The sequence below is a fragment of the Idiotropiscis lumnitzeri genome, chromosome 2 (genome assembly GCF_059441095.1).
Source record: "Idiotropiscis lumnitzeri isolate Australia: NSW breed Sydney's pygmy pipehorse chromosome 2, RoL_Ilum_1.0, whole genome shotgun sequence".
NCBI classification, from domain to species: domain Eukaryota; kingdom Metazoa; phylum Chordata; class Actinopteri; order Syngnathiformes; family Syngnathidae; genus Idiotropiscis; species Idiotropiscis lumnitzeri.
The window spans coordinates 32,476,973-32,493,945 of record NC_142392.1 but is presented as its reverse complement, the minus strand read 5'-3'; the positions used below and the strand labels follow the sequence as shown (position 1 = coordinate 32,493,945).

The 16,973-nt window shown below is 41.9% G+C and overlaps 1 protein-coding gene across 1 annotated transcript in view; it reads left to right on the top strand.

Moving 5' to 3' along the window:
• LOC148342334 (uncharacterized) overlaps nucleotides 1–16,973 on the top strand; it is a 32,802-nt gene that overhangs the window by 7,345 nt on the left and 8,484 nt on the right. Inside the window, exons 10-11 of the mRNA XM_088288141.1 lie at nucleotides 14,293–14,368; nucleotides 15,093–15,266. Of these exons, the coding sequence (XP_088144267.1) occupies nucleotides 14,293–14,368; nucleotides 15,093–15,266 (250 nt within the window). The remainder of the gene's footprint in view (nucleotides 1–14,292; nucleotides 14,369–15,092; nucleotides 15,267–16,973) is intronic.

The window sequence follows — 16,973 nt, the reverse complement described above, 5'->3', positions numbered from 1 at the left end:
TTTGACTTAAAAGAGAAGCGTTTGCCCCAAATTGAGCAAGAAAAAGGTTTTTCTCCACTATGTGTTGCTGTGTGTTTTCTTAAATTAGACTTTCCAGAGAAGCTTTTGCCACAAACTGAGCAGGAAAAAGGGTTTTCTCCAGTGTGTGTTGTTGTGTGGATTGTTAAATGGGAATTTTGTGAGAAACTCTTGCCACAAACCGAGCAAGAAAAAGGTTTTTCTCCAGTGTGTGTTCTTGTGTGACAAGTTAAATTTGACTTTACAGAAAAGCGTCTTCCACAAACTGAGCAGGAAAAAGGTTTTTCTCCACTGTGCATTCTTGTGTGGATTGTTAAACTTGAATTTTGAGAGAAGCTTTTACCACAAACTGAGCAAGAAAAAGGGTTTTCTCCAGTGTGTGTTCTTGTGTGACAAGTTAAATTTGACTTTTCAGAGAAGCGTCTACCACAAACTGAGCAGGAAAAAGGTTTTTCTCCACTGTGCTTTCTTGTGTGGATTGTTAAACTTGAATTTTGAGAGAAGCTTTTACCACAAACTGAGCAAGTAAAAGGTTTTTCTCCAGTGTGTGTTCTTGCGTGCTCTATTAAATTTTCCTTTTGAGAGAAGCATTTTCCACAAACTGAGCAGGAAAAAGGGTTTTCGCCACTATGTATTCTTGTGTGACTTCTTAAATTTGACTTAAAAGAGAAGCTTTTGCCACAAACTGAGCAAGAAAAAGGTTTTTCTCCACTGTGCGTTCTTGTGTGGATTGTTAAATAAAACTTTCGAGAGAAGCTTTTGCCACAAACTGAGCAGGAAAAAGGTTTTTCACCACTGTGTGTTTTTCTGTGCCCTTTTAAAGACAGCTTTGAAGTGAATGAGTCAGTGTGACATGCCCTTTCACCTTTGGCTTGCCCATCATCATCATCATCATCATTAGTATCATCATGGTCATGAGCGTCTGATAATGTGTCCTCATTATGTGCTTGTGATGGCCCCCAGTGGTCTTCATCACCTTCTGTTGTCATGTGATGACTTGATTTGCTGCTTGTAGGCTCCGCCCCTCTCTTGTCCTCACTCTCATCCTTGTTTTCATCGTCAGTCTTTATAGGGAGAACGTTCACTGGTGACTTGTTGATCTGCTCCCCCTCCTCCTCCTTTTTGATGTGAGTCAAGTCTGGCTCCTCTTTCACAGAACGGAGACCGTTTTCACTGACGTCTGGAGAAAGACAAATTTGGTTTGGTCAAGTCAGACCTCAGGCGGTGACTTTGTCTTATTTTCTACCGTGCTATCTTGACTTGTGCCTGCCGCATACGGAGCAATGCGTGCGACCTCAACTTGGACTCGACCATGGGGGCATTTCGCAAAATTACGTCCTACGATGTAAACCTCCTTTTAGCAGCACAACAGTGATAAACGAGCATTTAAAAAGGAAGCACGCTGCGGCTGATGCCCGATTTCATTCCTGACATAGTCACAGACGTTTCTGGAATATGTATTCTAATTCAACTAAGATACACCAAAATATTTTTTTAGAGTTCACTGAATTATTTTGGAACTGCAATGATGCTTAACAGCCATAGGGTGTCAGTAATGAGTAACAAAGTAACACAAGACCTCCCACTGATACATCATCATTGTCATTTGCATAAATTATCAAGAACTTTGAGTTGCGGGGAGATGCAAACCACCTGGGCCACAGGAACTTTATTACCAGGAACTAAATGTTCCTGGACTTGTTTGTAGAAAAGGGGGTTGTGACGGTCTCCCTTTTTAAGCCCATAGTAAGCCAAAGATGCAGATGCATTCCAATGTGCATTCTTGTGTGGATTGTAAAACTTGAATTTTGAGACAAGCTTTTACCACAAACTGAGCAAGAAAAAGGGTTTTCTTGCCCATTATCATCATCATTGTCATGAGCGTCTGATAATGTGTCCTCACTGTGTGCTTGTGATGGCCCCCAGTGGTCTTCATCACCTTCTGTTTTCACGTGATGACTTGAACTGCTGCTTGGAGGCTCCGCCCCTCTCTTGTCCTCACTCTCATCCTTGTTTTCATCTTCAGTCTTTATAGGGACAACGTTCACTGGTGACTTGTTGATCTCCTCCTCGTCCTCCTCCTTTTTGATGTGAGTCAAGTCTGGGTCCTCTTTCACAGAACAGAGATCATTTTGTCTGACGTCTGCAGGACACAAAAAGACAAATTTGGTTTGGTCAAGTCAAACCACATGCGGCGACTTTGTCTTATTTTCTACAGCGCTATCTTGACTTGTGCCTGCCGAACACCAATCAATGCGTGCGACCCCGATTTGGACCGGACCATGGGGGCATTTCACAAAATTACGTCCTACGATGTAAACTTCCATTTTCTAGCAGCACAACAGTGATAAACGAGCAATTAAAAAGGAAGCACGTTGCGGCTGATGCCGATTTAATTCCTGACATACTCACAGACGTTTCTGGAAGCAAGCTGAAGTAAGCACACACAGGCTATTGTGTGCGTCTGATGGAACACCTGTTGTGGGACCCCAACATATTGATGCAGACCACTGGGGGCCATCGCAACATAATGTCATTGATAGAATAGGAATCCTTCAAGTGAAATATGTTTACAAGTTTTTCATTTTGCATTTAGAGATAGTTTCATCGTGGGTACTTTTTGCTTCCATTCTAATCTGTATGCCTAAAAGAATTAAAGGGGCCCTGGTAGGGCTGGACGATATGACCGAAAATCAATATCGCGATTAATTGAGCAATTTTACCTCGATAACGATAAATGCACGATAAATTCCCCGTGGACTAAAATCAAAATAAATGCAGGAAATGCGTACTGACTGTTTTTTTTATTGACCAACTGGTACACATTACTTTCAATGAAAAATAAATGTCCAAAAATCCTTTGTATAAACATTCGAAATAGCTTGCTTTGCATGACTTGAACAATGTCACAAAGAAAAAGGGTACCTCTTGCAAAATCTTTTTCTGCAATTAGCTTGCGCCAAGATGCTGTCATGGTGCAAATAATGCCAAACAAAAAAATGGTAAATAAAATGAAAGAAAATGTCAATGCAAGACAAATAAACAAGTGTGCATCATCGGGGAAAATGTGCCGTCTCGAGTACTCTGGTGCGCAGTCGCCACTTGTCATCTATGTAATGCACAGTTAGGCTCAATCAGGGATCCATGTTGCGACCAGACCACAAGTCGGATGTAGATGCAAAATGCTTGACATGTCTAAGCTTCCGGCCCGATGTTGTCCATATCGGGAAATATGGCTTCCATGGAGCGTTTAAATCCTGTGCGCGCCACTGGAACTAGAGGAGCTTTATCTTTAGCTATGTGCTAGGCTATTGCGTACTCCTCTGAGACGTTCTCTCGTATGCTGTTGCCTCCGTTAACGGGCTGTTGTCACTTGTCGAACCTTGCTTCTCACTTTGAACTTTCAGCACAGCATGGTTGTGTTGTGGGTGGTGAAAAAGCTTCTGGATGTGATTCGCCAGCTTCGACAGCGACGTCTGTTTTCTTTCTCGATCAGGCGGGTGGAGTCACGTGACTAGAGGCGCTGTTGCGGTTTTAAAGGGGCATGAACATTGCCGCAGACAGAAAAGGCTTTTCTTTTTTTTTTTTTTAAACACCGAATTTACCGACATGGGCAAAATGATTTCGGTCATAGTAATACATTTCGGCAACGGTAAATTTTCGGTTTGTCGCCCAGCCCTAGGCCCTGGCATCATAGTCGCTATTTATTGCATGATTTATGTTTGTTTTTTGTTTTTGTTTTTTTCCCAAACTGACATTTAGCCTGCTAGTACGTTCCAACATTCCCCTTTTTTTTTTATAAAATTTTTGTTTCTAAATAAATTTTAAAACAAAATTACGTGTGAAGAATCAAAATCCCTACACATAAATTAAGCAACAACACTTTCACTCTGACTTTCCCCAAACAACTTAATGTTGTGATGCATATTTTTAACGATAGAAAGTCATTCTTTACAAAGCAAATGAGAGTAAAACGTGTACAAACCTGCTTTGTGTAGCACAACACGAGGCTGCTCGCAACCTTCGCCCAGAAGGAAAAGATGTTGCTCGTTCTCTTCTTTTATTCCACAAAGTTCCTCTTTGTTCTTGGGTGTTGTTCTTTCACACATTTTCAAATGATAATTCCAAAAAATCCGCCCTTGATCTCTGCTTGGCGATGAGTCATGTGCCTCTTTTCGTTAGGGGCTAGCTAGCTAACAAGCTAAGCTAACTACGCCGAAAAGCATCAACGCGCGAAGATGAGGTTATCGGCACACAAAGACTTAATGAATTATGTCGTGGTACTTTAGAGTAGCACTGGACATTCTGTGAGAAAATTACAGTCAGTTCCACACTAAATCAGAAGAATTTAGCGGTGGGTGTTTTTGTTCCGGTGTGGACGGGTCGGTGGATGTGGTCGAGGTCCTTCGGAAGCTGCGCGCTTGCTAATGACGTCATGCTTCAGACACGTATTTTTCAAATATATTTCTTTGCCTCTGTTTCTGTTTTTACACCTTGCTGTTCTATTTTAATATATATTTTATATAATATTTGAATTCGGTTGATAAAAAAAAAAAAAAATAACTAAATTAACGCCACATTGGCGAGTCGGCTCCTAAGTCACTTCCGCCGATGCCTCGAGAAGCCGCTGCTGCTCCAGCAGTGGGACGTTTAAGTTTCTCCTCCCGAACTTGCAACAATGCTGTGTTTTACTCGGGCTGCGAGATTGTATGAATATAATGTCTGCAAATACTAGCAGTGCTTCTCAATTATTTCACGCCCGCCCCTACCAAGAAGAAAAAGATTCGCGCCCCCCCCACCACCAATGTTTTTCTGTCTTTGTAGATTGATGTTAGATTGTCAATAAAATATCCCTTAACTAAGCTCGATTGCTAAGAAATATAATTTTGAGAATTATTATTGTGAGGATCTCGAAACTCAGTACTCTGTTGTGCAAATATTGATGAGATGATAAATATTTACTAATACGTTTTTTTTTTAATCTTTATTCACAGAAGCAAACCAAACACAGTTATTAATACCAAAATCCATGCGATGCATCTAATTTGAAATACTTAGCACCTGCCATGTCACTCAGGACTTCTTCATGCTTGGGAATCTGACAATGTTCTCTTATATGAAAAAAATCAGTGCCTACCTTCTGCCAGGGAGTTGTGGGAAGGTCAGCTACTAATACGTACATAATATAGAAAACTAAAAAAGAAGAGCCAGGGGGATTTTAAACAAAAATTCTTTGTAAATAACATAAAGCAACAGCTTTAGTATGTTTACGATACGTTTTTTAAAAATAATTTTATGGTTACTATACGTTTTTTTTAATGATTACTGTAATGTTCCGTCTTCTATCTTAAGAAGTCACGCAGGTAACGTGATGCTGCAAGCTTGTCTCTCTTTATTTATTGACTTGCATTCTCGTCTATGTGCAGACACACTTGTTCGTCTGGTAACCAAAACACACATCGGGCAATACTGCCAACTAGTGGCCAATGATATAACTGCTATCATTACATCTGCCTTTCAAACGTTAAACAATGCCGAAGCTTTTTTTTCATTCTTATTATTTTTTATTATTATGATAATAATTTTGTTTTGTTATCAATTATTTTCACTTCTGAACAATATCTATCCATTTTTTATGACAACAAGCAGCTCTACAACAATTTTAGCAACAATCACACAACATTAAACATTTTCAATCAGCCTGTCCGGTTGTCGTCTAACTCTTGTTGATCTTCGAAGAGGTTCAGTAATCCCAGAAATTGCTGGTGGTTTTGGTCTGTGCTCCTTCGATGTATCAACCTGCTTTGCAGCCTCAGCCGTATCAGAAGATTTCTTACAGTCCTCGGGAACCTTCAGAAGACTCCTCCTGTTCCTCCTCACTCTTTGTCCATGCTTTGTTTCCACAATCTAAGATCTCGGTCCGGCTTCGCTGAGGACAGTCGCTTTTCTGTCCCAAAAATGAGGTCCCTCGATCCTTACAGTGTCTTTCTCAGAAAGAGGTTCCAGATGTTTTGTAGCTCTGTCATATGCAATTTTCGGTTTGAGTTTGAGCATTCTCTTATTTTCAATCCAAATGTTGTTGTCATGTCCTTGTGGTGCGAAGCTTACGGCACATGAGTAGGTCAGCAGGCGAAGCTCCCCACTCCAGAGGTGCAGCTCTGTAACTCAATAGGGCAAGGTAAGGATCAGATGCATCATCCTTGGCCTTCCTTAGCAGTCTCTTGATGATTTGCACTCCCTTCTCAGCCTGGCCATTTGCCTGTGGGTATAAAGGTCTTGAAGTAACGTGCTTAAATTCATATTGCTTTGCAAACTGTTGAAATTCTCCACAGTCAAATTGCGGACCGTTGTCACTCACAACACACTGCAGAATTCCGTGTCTTGCAAAGAACCCTTTCATGTGCACAATAATGGACTGTGCAGTGGTGCTGGTGAGTTGGGCAATCTCAGGATAGTTAGAGTAATAGTCAATGTTCATAACACAAACTTGTACGTACCCACGATGCTCCCAAAGGCAAAAGATGTATGCAGATTGTGCTCGATTGGACTTCATTATCATCACATTTCTCTCTTATTGGTGATCTATTATTATACTTCCTGCTTCCGCGACATCCGATTTGATGACGTCATTTCCGGGTACGAACTACGCTGCTTCATAACAAAACTAAAGTTGCGCTGTACAAAAAACATTTAGAAAAATATTTAAAGTTACACTTCACAGTAATTTGAATGCAATAACAGGATTTAAATGAACTACAAATTGAAAACAGAAAAGCAATACTTTTCTAGCCACTCAAAAGGTAAACAATTTGCACGCTAGTATTATGCAAAAACATTAACAGTAGGGACCCATATTGCTATTATTAAGGTTATTTCGTTAGAGCAGGGGTGTCAAACTCATTTTTGTGGACGGGCCACATCGTAGTTGTGGTTTCCCTCAGAGGGCCGGTATGACTGTGAACCCATATAAATTGAATGGAAAGCCAGTTTTGAAATCAGAAGCTCCTAAGTAATTGTTCAACAATTTTTCCATTTGTTTTAAAAGGGGAGGACTGCTAACAAATAAATGGCAATATCTCATATCTCAGTGTTGTTAAAAGTGAAGAAAATATGATAGAAACAGGAAGTTGATGCAGATGATTTGCCCTTTGCGGGCCACATAAAATGAGGTTGCGGGCCAGATCTGGCCCCCGGGCCTTGAGTTTGACATGTGCGTTTGAGTTAATTGTATGTACCTTGTTGCTTTTCATGTGCAGAATGTCACCGTGAGGGACATCTCTTGACCGCAAGAAACGTTCCAAGTCCCCCTCTAAGATTATTGCCGCATCTGACGTACTGTCATCTCTCGAACAGCCGCGCATCAGAGGCTAGGCTAGCCAAACTGACCCGGAAGTACATAAACACGTATTAAAAAAATAAACGAACATTCACTATCTTTGCAAGGGAAAGCAAAGATTTTGCGAGGGAATGCAAAGTTGTTGTTTTTTCTTCCATGTCCCCTAATGGGCTCCGGAATTTCCGAACGCCGTCAGAGGAAAAGGAGAAATAAAAAAGGAAAATCTGGATATCAGTCTGAATCGTGGCCTTTTTGCTGGAACGGTGTGGCTACACTCCTGCCATTCCAAAAACTTTGAGAGAAACTGAGATCATTCGCGTTTCTCTTTCTGGTTCTTTTTTTAGTTCAACTTCGAGATCTGTTTTTCACCTTTTCACACAGCGTAATGAAGGCCAGTTGAGCAAGTGGAACAAGTGATTTTATTGATGATTGTGGATAGCAACAATTTCATAAGCACCGTTTCTTCTCACACCTTTTCCATTAACTACGATTAAAAAGACAACTGAAAAGCATAACGTTAACAAATGTTGTTCTAGGCAAAGGCAATTAATTTCATTTATAATGATTGATGTTAACACACAAAAAAACTCATCATCACTCAGAGACAATGGTTATTCTGGCACTGATCACATTGGCTTTGTGTCAATAAAAGATCTTTGCAAAATTCAATTTCATCATATTTTATTGAAAATCACATTCACGTCTTACCACAAAGAGTCGGTTCCTTCAGTTTTTTTTGTCATTTTTTAAGCTTCAAGCATCGCTGCTTTTTTCACCAACACAATTGTGTCTCTCAGTACTATGTTTAGTGGAGAATTTTTTAGCACAAACGTTGCAACTGAATGGCTTGTCTCGACTGTGTGTTCTTGTATGGCTCGTTAAATGCGACTTTTGAGAGAAACTCTTGCCACAAACTGAGCATGAAAAAGGTTTTTCTCCACTATGTGTCCTTGTGTGTTTTGTTAAATTTGACTTATCAGAGAAACTTTTGCCACAAACTAAGCAGGAAAAAGGTTTTTCTCCGTTGTGTGTTCTTGTGTGATATGTTAAACTTAACTTTTGAGAGAAACCTTTTCCGCAAACTGAGCAGGAAAAAGGATTTTCTCCACTGTGTATTCTTCTATGTTTTGTTAAAGTTGATTTTAGAGAGAATCCTTTGCCACAAACTGAGCAGGCGAAGGTTTTTTCTCCACAGTGCGTTCTTATATGTTCTGTTAAACTTGACTTTTGAGAGAAGCATTTTCCACAAACTGAGCAGGAAAAATGTTTTTCTCCAGTGTGTATTTTTATGTGACTTGTTAAATTTGACTTTACAGAAAAGCTTTTGCCACAAACTGAGCAGGAAAAGTTTTTTTCTCCAGTGTGTGTTTTTATGTGACTTGTTAAATTTGACTTTCCAGAAAAGCTTTTGCCACAAACTGAGCAGGAAAAAGGTTTTTCTCCACTGTGAGTTCTTGTGTGGCTTGTTAACGTTGACTTTACAGAGAAGCATTTTCCACAAACTGAGCAGGAAAAAGGTTTTTCTCCAGTGTGTAATCGTGTATGTGTTTTTAAATTTGACTTTAAAGAAAAGCTTTTGCTACAAACTGAGCAGCGAAAAGATGCTTCTCCACTGTGTGTTCTTGTGTGAATTGTCAAATGAAACTTTCGAGAGAAAATTTTGCCACAAATTGAGCAAAATAGAGGTTTTTCTTTACCGTGGTTTCTTGTGTGCCGTTTTAAAGACAACTTTGAGGTTAATGAGTCAGTGTGACATGCCCTTTCAGTTTTGGCTTGCCCATCATCATCATCATCGTCGTCTGATAATGTGTCCTCATTATGTACTTGTGATGGTCCCCAGTGGTCTTCATCACCTTCTGTTGTCACGTGATGACTTGAGCTGCTGCTTGGAGGCCCCGCCCCTCTTTTGTCCTCATTCTCATCCTTTTTTTCATCTTCAGTCTTTATCGGGTCAAAGTTCACTGATGACTGGTTAATCTCCTCCTCCTCCTTTTTGATGTGAGTCAAGTCTGGCTCCTCTTTCACAGAACAGAAATATTTTTCACTAACGTCTGCAGGACACAAAAAGATGAACACAGATTTGGTTTGGTCAATTCATTCTGATTCAGATCAACCCACTCGTGTACAAACCTGCTTTGAGTGGCACAACACGAGGCTGCTTGCAAACTTCGTCCAGCAGTTGAAGATGTTGCTCGTTCTCTTCTTTTATTGCACAAAGGTCCTCTTTGCACTTGGGTGTCGTTCTCGCACACATTTTCAAATGATAATTCCAATAATTCCGATCTCTGCTCGGCGATGAGTCATGTGCCTCTTTTCGTTAGCGGCTAGCTAGCTAACAAGCTAAGCTAACTACGCCGAAAAGCATCAACGCGCGAAGATGAGGTTATCGGGACACAAAGACTTAATGAATTATGTCGAAGTCCTTTAGAGTAGCACTGGACATCCTGTGTGAAAATTACAGTCAGTTCCACACTAAATCAGAAGAATTTAGCGGTGGGTGTTTTTGTTCCGGTGTGGACGGGTCGGTGGATGTGGTCGAAGACCTTCGGAAGCTGCGCGCTTGCTTATGACGTCATGCTTTAAGCGCGTATTTTCCAAATATATTTCTTTGCCTCTGTGTTTGTTTTTACCCCTGGCCGTTCTATTTTAATATATATTTTATATAATATTTTAATTCGGTTGATATTTTTGTTTTTACAAAATAACTAAATTAACGCCGCATTGGCGAGTCAGATCCGACGTCACTTCCGCCTATTTCCCGAAAAGCCGCTGCTGCTCCAGCAGTGGGACGTTTACGTTTCTCCGACCGAACTTACAACAATACTGTGGTTAAATCGGGCTGCAAGATTGTATGAATATAATGTCTGCATATAGTGTGAAATATTTCTCAATCTAGTATTTCCAAGTTTTCCCTCCGACAATTGACGTGACTTCTTCGACAGGCACACAGAGTATGATGTAAATATTTTTTGTGGCGGACATTAGGACCATGCCTCTCACCCAGCAGGCATCCCGTTTGGGGGCGTATTCATGTTAATGTTTGTTGGCGCGAATTTGTGATTGTGCGTTATTCTGTTGTTGGCAGTCTTGGAATAAAGACGTGTTCACAGTCAGTCGTGTGTGCTCATTTCAACTGCCACACTTTATTATTTTGTAATTGTTTTTATTTAGTAACTCAGAACACACAAATGTAACACACAGGGGTGACAAACATGCAGTCAAAGAAATATAATACATCAATATATTATAACGCCTGACGTAATCAGCAGGCTTCCGAAGGACCCCGTCCACAACCCGAACACATCGAGCAACCCGTCCCCATCTGGTACCGACACCGGAGTGAAAACCGGAAGTCAGTCAGGACATTCCTCGCTGTGATGTGATTGGCTGCTGGAAACAACACACAATATAATAAACAACAAAAAAGTATATTCAGAGAAACAAACCCAACATATTATCAAATTTCCCCATTGTGGGACTAATAAAGGACATATTTATCTTTATCTTTAGAACAGCACATTCTGTTTCTCATTTCAACAATATCTTTTTAAAATTGTCCGTTTCTTCTGTATGAATGAAAAACAAAGGGCGACTCTTAATAAATCTGCACGAATTAACCGTTTCGCCATTGATAAAATCCACCGTTATGTGGCAAACTAGGATTATACCTTAATGCCAAATCGCAGCAGAAGAACAATTCTGATATGCAGACAATTTCTCTCTTTTGCCAAGTGGCGTAGTTTATTCCAGCAACGCCCACGAACTGCTCCTCACAAGAGCCAAAAGCAGAGAGAGAGAAATAAGGCGTGAACACCTGCCGAACATCGCATGTTAACATCATCTGTCAGCGACAGCACCCCTTGTGGCAAATAAGCACATTACAGAAATAAGCAGTCAAACAATAACACTCAACATTCCCACTTATGAATAACTTGTAAACTGTACAACTTTCACAAAGACATATCAAGAAAAACAAATGACATGACATTTGAATGTCGAATATTTATATGCCAAATATGACCCCTGTAAATTTCTACAATTTAGATTTGGTCACATGCTTGGTCATAACATCTGCTGCCATGTCATTTGTGGGACAGTAAACAAGTATCATCTTCTCATCTTTTATAATGGATCTAATGAAATTATATTTGATGTCCACATGTTTACACCTCTGCCTGTACACAGGGTTCCTCGCAAGTGCGATAGCCCCTTGATTGTCCTCATGAATGATAGTTTTCGTGTACACATAGTCATCAATACCTTTCAATAGTTGTTCCAAATATATACACTGCTGTACTGTTAAGGCTAAAGTCATGTATTCTGCCTCACACTAAGATAGTGCGACTGTTTGTTGTTTCTTGGTCCTTCATGAGACCAGTGCACTGTCATCACACATACTCACACAATACCCTGTGGTACTGCGTCTGTCAGTGGCGTCCGACGCCCAATCTGCATCACTGTAAGCTCGAATACCAAGACCCTCGCTGCTCTTTCTAAAACAGAGCTGTCTGTCGGTTGTACCTCTGAGATAACGCAAGACATGTTTGACCGTGATCCAGTTCTTATCTGTGGGTTCAGAAAAATGCTGCGATAGTCGGCTCACCACAAAACATAAATCAGGGCGTGTGCAGGTGGCCAAATATATGAGACTGCCAACCGCTTCTCTGTACATTGTCACGTCAGTCATTCTAGGCGCATCTTCAGTGTAGTCTAGTTTTTGCTCGCAGGGTGTTTCCCTTGTTCTACACATTTGCAAGTCAAATCGGGTAAGGATCTTTTCCACATACTTTGTTTGTGACATATATACACAGCCTTCCGACTGGCTGAAGACCATGCCAAGGAAATGTTTTAATCTGCCTAGATCCTTCATTTTAAACTTGATGGAGAGCATGCTCTTCACTTGTGTTATTGGCTGCAATAATAAGGTCATCCGCCCAGATAACAATTATCACTTTCCCTTCTACTTTCGCCTCCTTTGTGTATACACAGTGGTCTGCTGGGTTCTGGATAAATTTGTTCCCGATTAAGTATTTGTGAAGTAATAAATTCCAATTACGTCCAGATTGCTTTAGGCCGTAAATGGACTTCTCCAGCTTACACACTAGCCCATCTCTTCCTTTCTCATAACCCTCAGGTTGTTCCATGTAGATTTCTCTATCAATGGGTGCGTGCAAATATGCTGTTTTTACGTCCATTTGGTGTAAGATTAAGTCATCCTGGGCAGCCTTTTGCATTACTACCCGTACACTAGTCAGATTTGCTGTCGGTGAGAATGTTTCGCCATAGTCTATTCCTGCTCTCTGGCTATATCCCTTAGCCACAAACCTGGCCTTGTACATCTCACGTCCATCACTGTTTTCCTTGATTGAATAGACCCACTTTCCTCCCACTGTCTCCCGGCCTTCTGGCAATTTAGTCAAAGTAAAAGTTTGGATGTCCTCTAAGGACTTCATCTCCTCATCCATTGCTTTCTTTCATCTTTCTGACTCAGTTGATGTCATGGCCTCTTTAAAGTTTTGGGGAATATTACACATTACTCTGTAGCAGTAGTCTATACTCACGAGTGTACTGTCCTCCTCCTCACTGCTGTCTTGACTATAATCTTTTAGATAACCCGGTGGTCTATGCTCTCGAGTAGGATATCTCCCACTGCTTGGGACCTGTGGTGTCCCTTTAGGGTGCTTGTCATCATCGTCCTTCGGTAGTTTTGAACCACCAGTTTGTATGTCTGTGCTCACACTTGATTGTGTGGTGTCTTTGACTTCACAACTCACTCTAGGTTCCAGTTCTAACTCATAAGTCTGCGTTTCGTCTTCACATGTTGTCCTGGTGACAAACTTTACCAGTCTATGCTTTTGTACTTTTCTGTCGCTGGGATAATAAACTAGAAAGGCTGGACTGCCTTTGTCGTGCCCCACAAAATGTCCTTTTTCGCATCTAGAGTCTAGTTTACCCCGGTCTTGTTGATAGGCATAGCATATTGACCCGAATTTGTGCATCCTAGATAAGTTACACATTTTCCCTGTCAGTGCTGTGTATGGTGTGGTGCCAGTATGCTTATTAAAACACCTATTTCTTGTATATGCCGCCTCCTGAACAGCATTGTGCCACAGGCTCTTTGGTAAGTTGCAGTCAATAAGCTTACATCTGGCCATCTCAAAGAGAGTACGCCATTCCCTCTCTGCTACGCCATTCTGGTGTGGGGAATAAGGGCAGGAGGTTTCATGTCTAATCTTATTCTTTCGTAGCAGTGTCTTAAAGTCTCCGTTTGTGAACTCTGTTCCATTGTCTGACCGTATGCACTTCACAGTGCCATAAGGTGCTACATCAGATAAGAACTTCTCTGTAGCTTGAAGAGCATCACTCTTTGCTTTCAAAAAATAAACAAATACAGCCCCTGTATACACATCTGTAAAAGTGACAAGGGTGCTGTTCGGCCGCAGCCGACAGCGTTTGGTGGACTCTAAAAACGCTGACCAGGAAAGGAGGTTTCGACAAGATGTTTATTGTGTCCGGCAGCAAGCAATTAATCCACACAGAACCTACTGCATGAATCTGCAGGGGAGCTAAATAGAGGCAGATCTCGTAACTTACACGCGAGACGAAAACAGACAACGAAAAGCGCTGGTGGGCGCAGCCGCACCAGGAAAGAAAAACGAACACTAAACTTAAAGCGCTTGCAAGGCAAGGAAAATACATAAACGAGAATGGCTTACCGCGAAAGGGAAAGCAAAGTCCAATGAGCGAAAATGCAAACAGAAAGCGAGCCGGCGAATAGCTGAGGCTGAGGATCAAACGAACAAACAACACACGGAGCAAGAAGGGCAGAATCAAAACGTGAACCATGAGCATGAGTGTCGCAGGATAATAATCTGACGCCGGTTGTTTCCCGGCGGCGGTTTAAGTAGTCCCGTAATTAGTGGCGTGATCGGAATCAGCTGCGGGGCTCGTCCGAGCGTTTCTCCCAGCTGGTACGGCGCGCGCCGAGGGGAAACGCCCACTCGCTGAAAGCAGGTAAACAAAGCACGGATCGTAACAAAAAGATTGCACATACTTAAAACCATCAATGGATTTGTTGCTTATCGGACCAGCTAAATCTGTGTTCACCAGTTCTGGCGGTGTCTTTACCTTGTCAGTTGGAGTTCGGTTTCTCGTTTGGGCGAACTTCCCTTTTATGCATACATCACATTCTTTATCAGGCTTGTGTTTCGCACCACTAATGTGCATGCCTACTGTTACATTCTGCAATTTCAATATATCCTCATAGTTGCAGTGCCCCATTATCTCGTGCCATGTCTGAATATCATGGCTGACTTTACACACATCGTTTTCATCACACGCTGTTTTCAAGTAGTACATTCTGTTCTGCACATAAATGTCAAATGTTGTCCCATCAGGTGCCGTAAGAACGTCTTCACCTTCCTTGAAGAACACTTCGGCACCGTTAGCCGTAGCTGACTTCACAGAAAACAGTTCTTGAGGGAAGGATGGGATGTATAGGGCGTTCTTTAACGCGACTTTACACCGACGCCCCTTACTGTCGATTAAACATACCTGTGCATCTCCCTTGCCTTGTGCCAGCCCAAAAACACGTTTCCCATCTGCGAGCCCCATGCTGTGTTTCTCCGGCCTGAAATTGCTCACAAAGTTCTTAAACCATCTTTTGTCATTCATAAAGTGGGACGATGCACCTGTGTCCACAATCAATACCTTTTGTTGAAATTGCTGTGCTGTCCAGTTGGTATTCTCAGTCTCCATCCTGAAGAAGTAATCCTCACCTCCGGTTGCGCTCCTGGCGTCATCATGTTGCATTTCATGGCTGCCACCGGCGTCATCGTCTCCACCTTTTTGGACGCACGCGTACCGAGCGCTTTGTCCGCGCTTCTTCCGGCATGCTTTGTCCGCGTGTCCCGTGTGTTTACAGAAACTACACCAAATAGTCTTTGAGCAGTCATCTTTACGGTGACCCTTTTCGCCGCATCGCCAACACGCCAGCCCCGTCGGCGGTCCGCTTTTCTTCTTTTGCGCCGCCCGTGCTTTCATCACTCTCTCTCCCGCCTCCTCGGCGAGCGATCCTGTGTCTTCCGCTGCCTCGAAGTTCCGTAATTTGGCCTTGAACTCCCCCAGCGAAACGTCCGTTGAGCCGTGCGTCACCATTAACGTGAAAGGCTTATATTTTTCCCGTAGCCCTCTCATAATCATTGCCATCATCAACCCTTCGCTCGCCATATAATATAATGATATTCTGTTCAGCTCTGATGACTTATTCAGTCACAGTCTCTGTGTCCGCTTTCTTCAGCGCCGTCATCAATGTATAGGGAGACAATGCGGGGCCTACCTTTGCCGATATAGTGTTCTCTCAACACTGAGGGTTTCCGGGCCCTTGTCTTTTGTGTCTCTGAATATGAGTTGTTAGCACCATTTCACAAATGTTTATATTTTTATGGATAATGATTGCAAATATTTGTTTTTTGCCATTTGTATGTTTGTGAGAAGAAATTATACATTTCTTTGTCTTTTGTAATTATTTTGATTTGTGGAGTGAAATGTGTCAACGTTAGAGGGCGCAATTCTTTATTTACTGTAATGCACGAAGAGGAAAGTGTTTTTTGGTTGAAGAAGAAATAAAGATGATGGCGAAGGAGCAACACGGTCTTTTTGCCGTGCTTCGACCATCAGTGTTTGTTCACGCGTAAAAAGTTGTTTTTATTCGCCACCAAACGAAGAGGTTGAACAACGAAAATAAGAAGAAACTAATGGAATCTAAAATAACCTCTACACATAGCATTTCCATGAGCTGCCCTCACATTCACAGCACTTCATGGACAAATACGACGAAGCACATTCTCCACATGGGCTGTAGAGGGAAATATACCAAATTGGGCACTGGAGGACTCACACAGACGCTATCAAAAGAAAAACACATTCCGAAAGACAGAACAATTGGAGATCGGAGCTCATGCACATACGCATACACACACACACAGACATATACATACACCTGCACATACACGTGCACATACACGCGCACACACCGACAAGATTACAAAAGAATGCCAGCGGAGAGAGAGACGGAGGGACTGCCCGCCGGAGAAGGCCAGCCTTGGCGTGCCAGTCTTGGGGACCAGACAGGAATCAACTATCCAGACGATGACTAACCTGGGGAGGACCTTCCCTTGGACGTGGACCCGTACCGTGGGAGGGAGCGAGGACGACCGATTCAACCTACATTACCTTTGACATATAAAACTCCTATAAAAACTGAAGCTGGGCTGAAAGATGGCGCGCATTTTTCGACTGTGCTCGCCCGAGTGCAGTTTTCTCGTGAGATTAAGAAAAAGACGCCCAGATATCTGTCTTAGTATTATTTCCTGAACTCCAGAAATTGAAGAAACTAAATATCGGAACTCTAATCAGTTGTTGAGTCTTTTTTTTTACCCTTTTCTTCTTGAGCACAAAAAACGAACACGCATTGGAGTAAGTTTGGCTTTTAAAGGTTGATTTACTAACTACTTCTTATTTCCACGGTGACCCAACTCCAACAATAACATGACAAATATTTGTCATCTCATCAATATTTGCACAACAGAGTACTGAGTTTCGAGATCCTCACTATAAT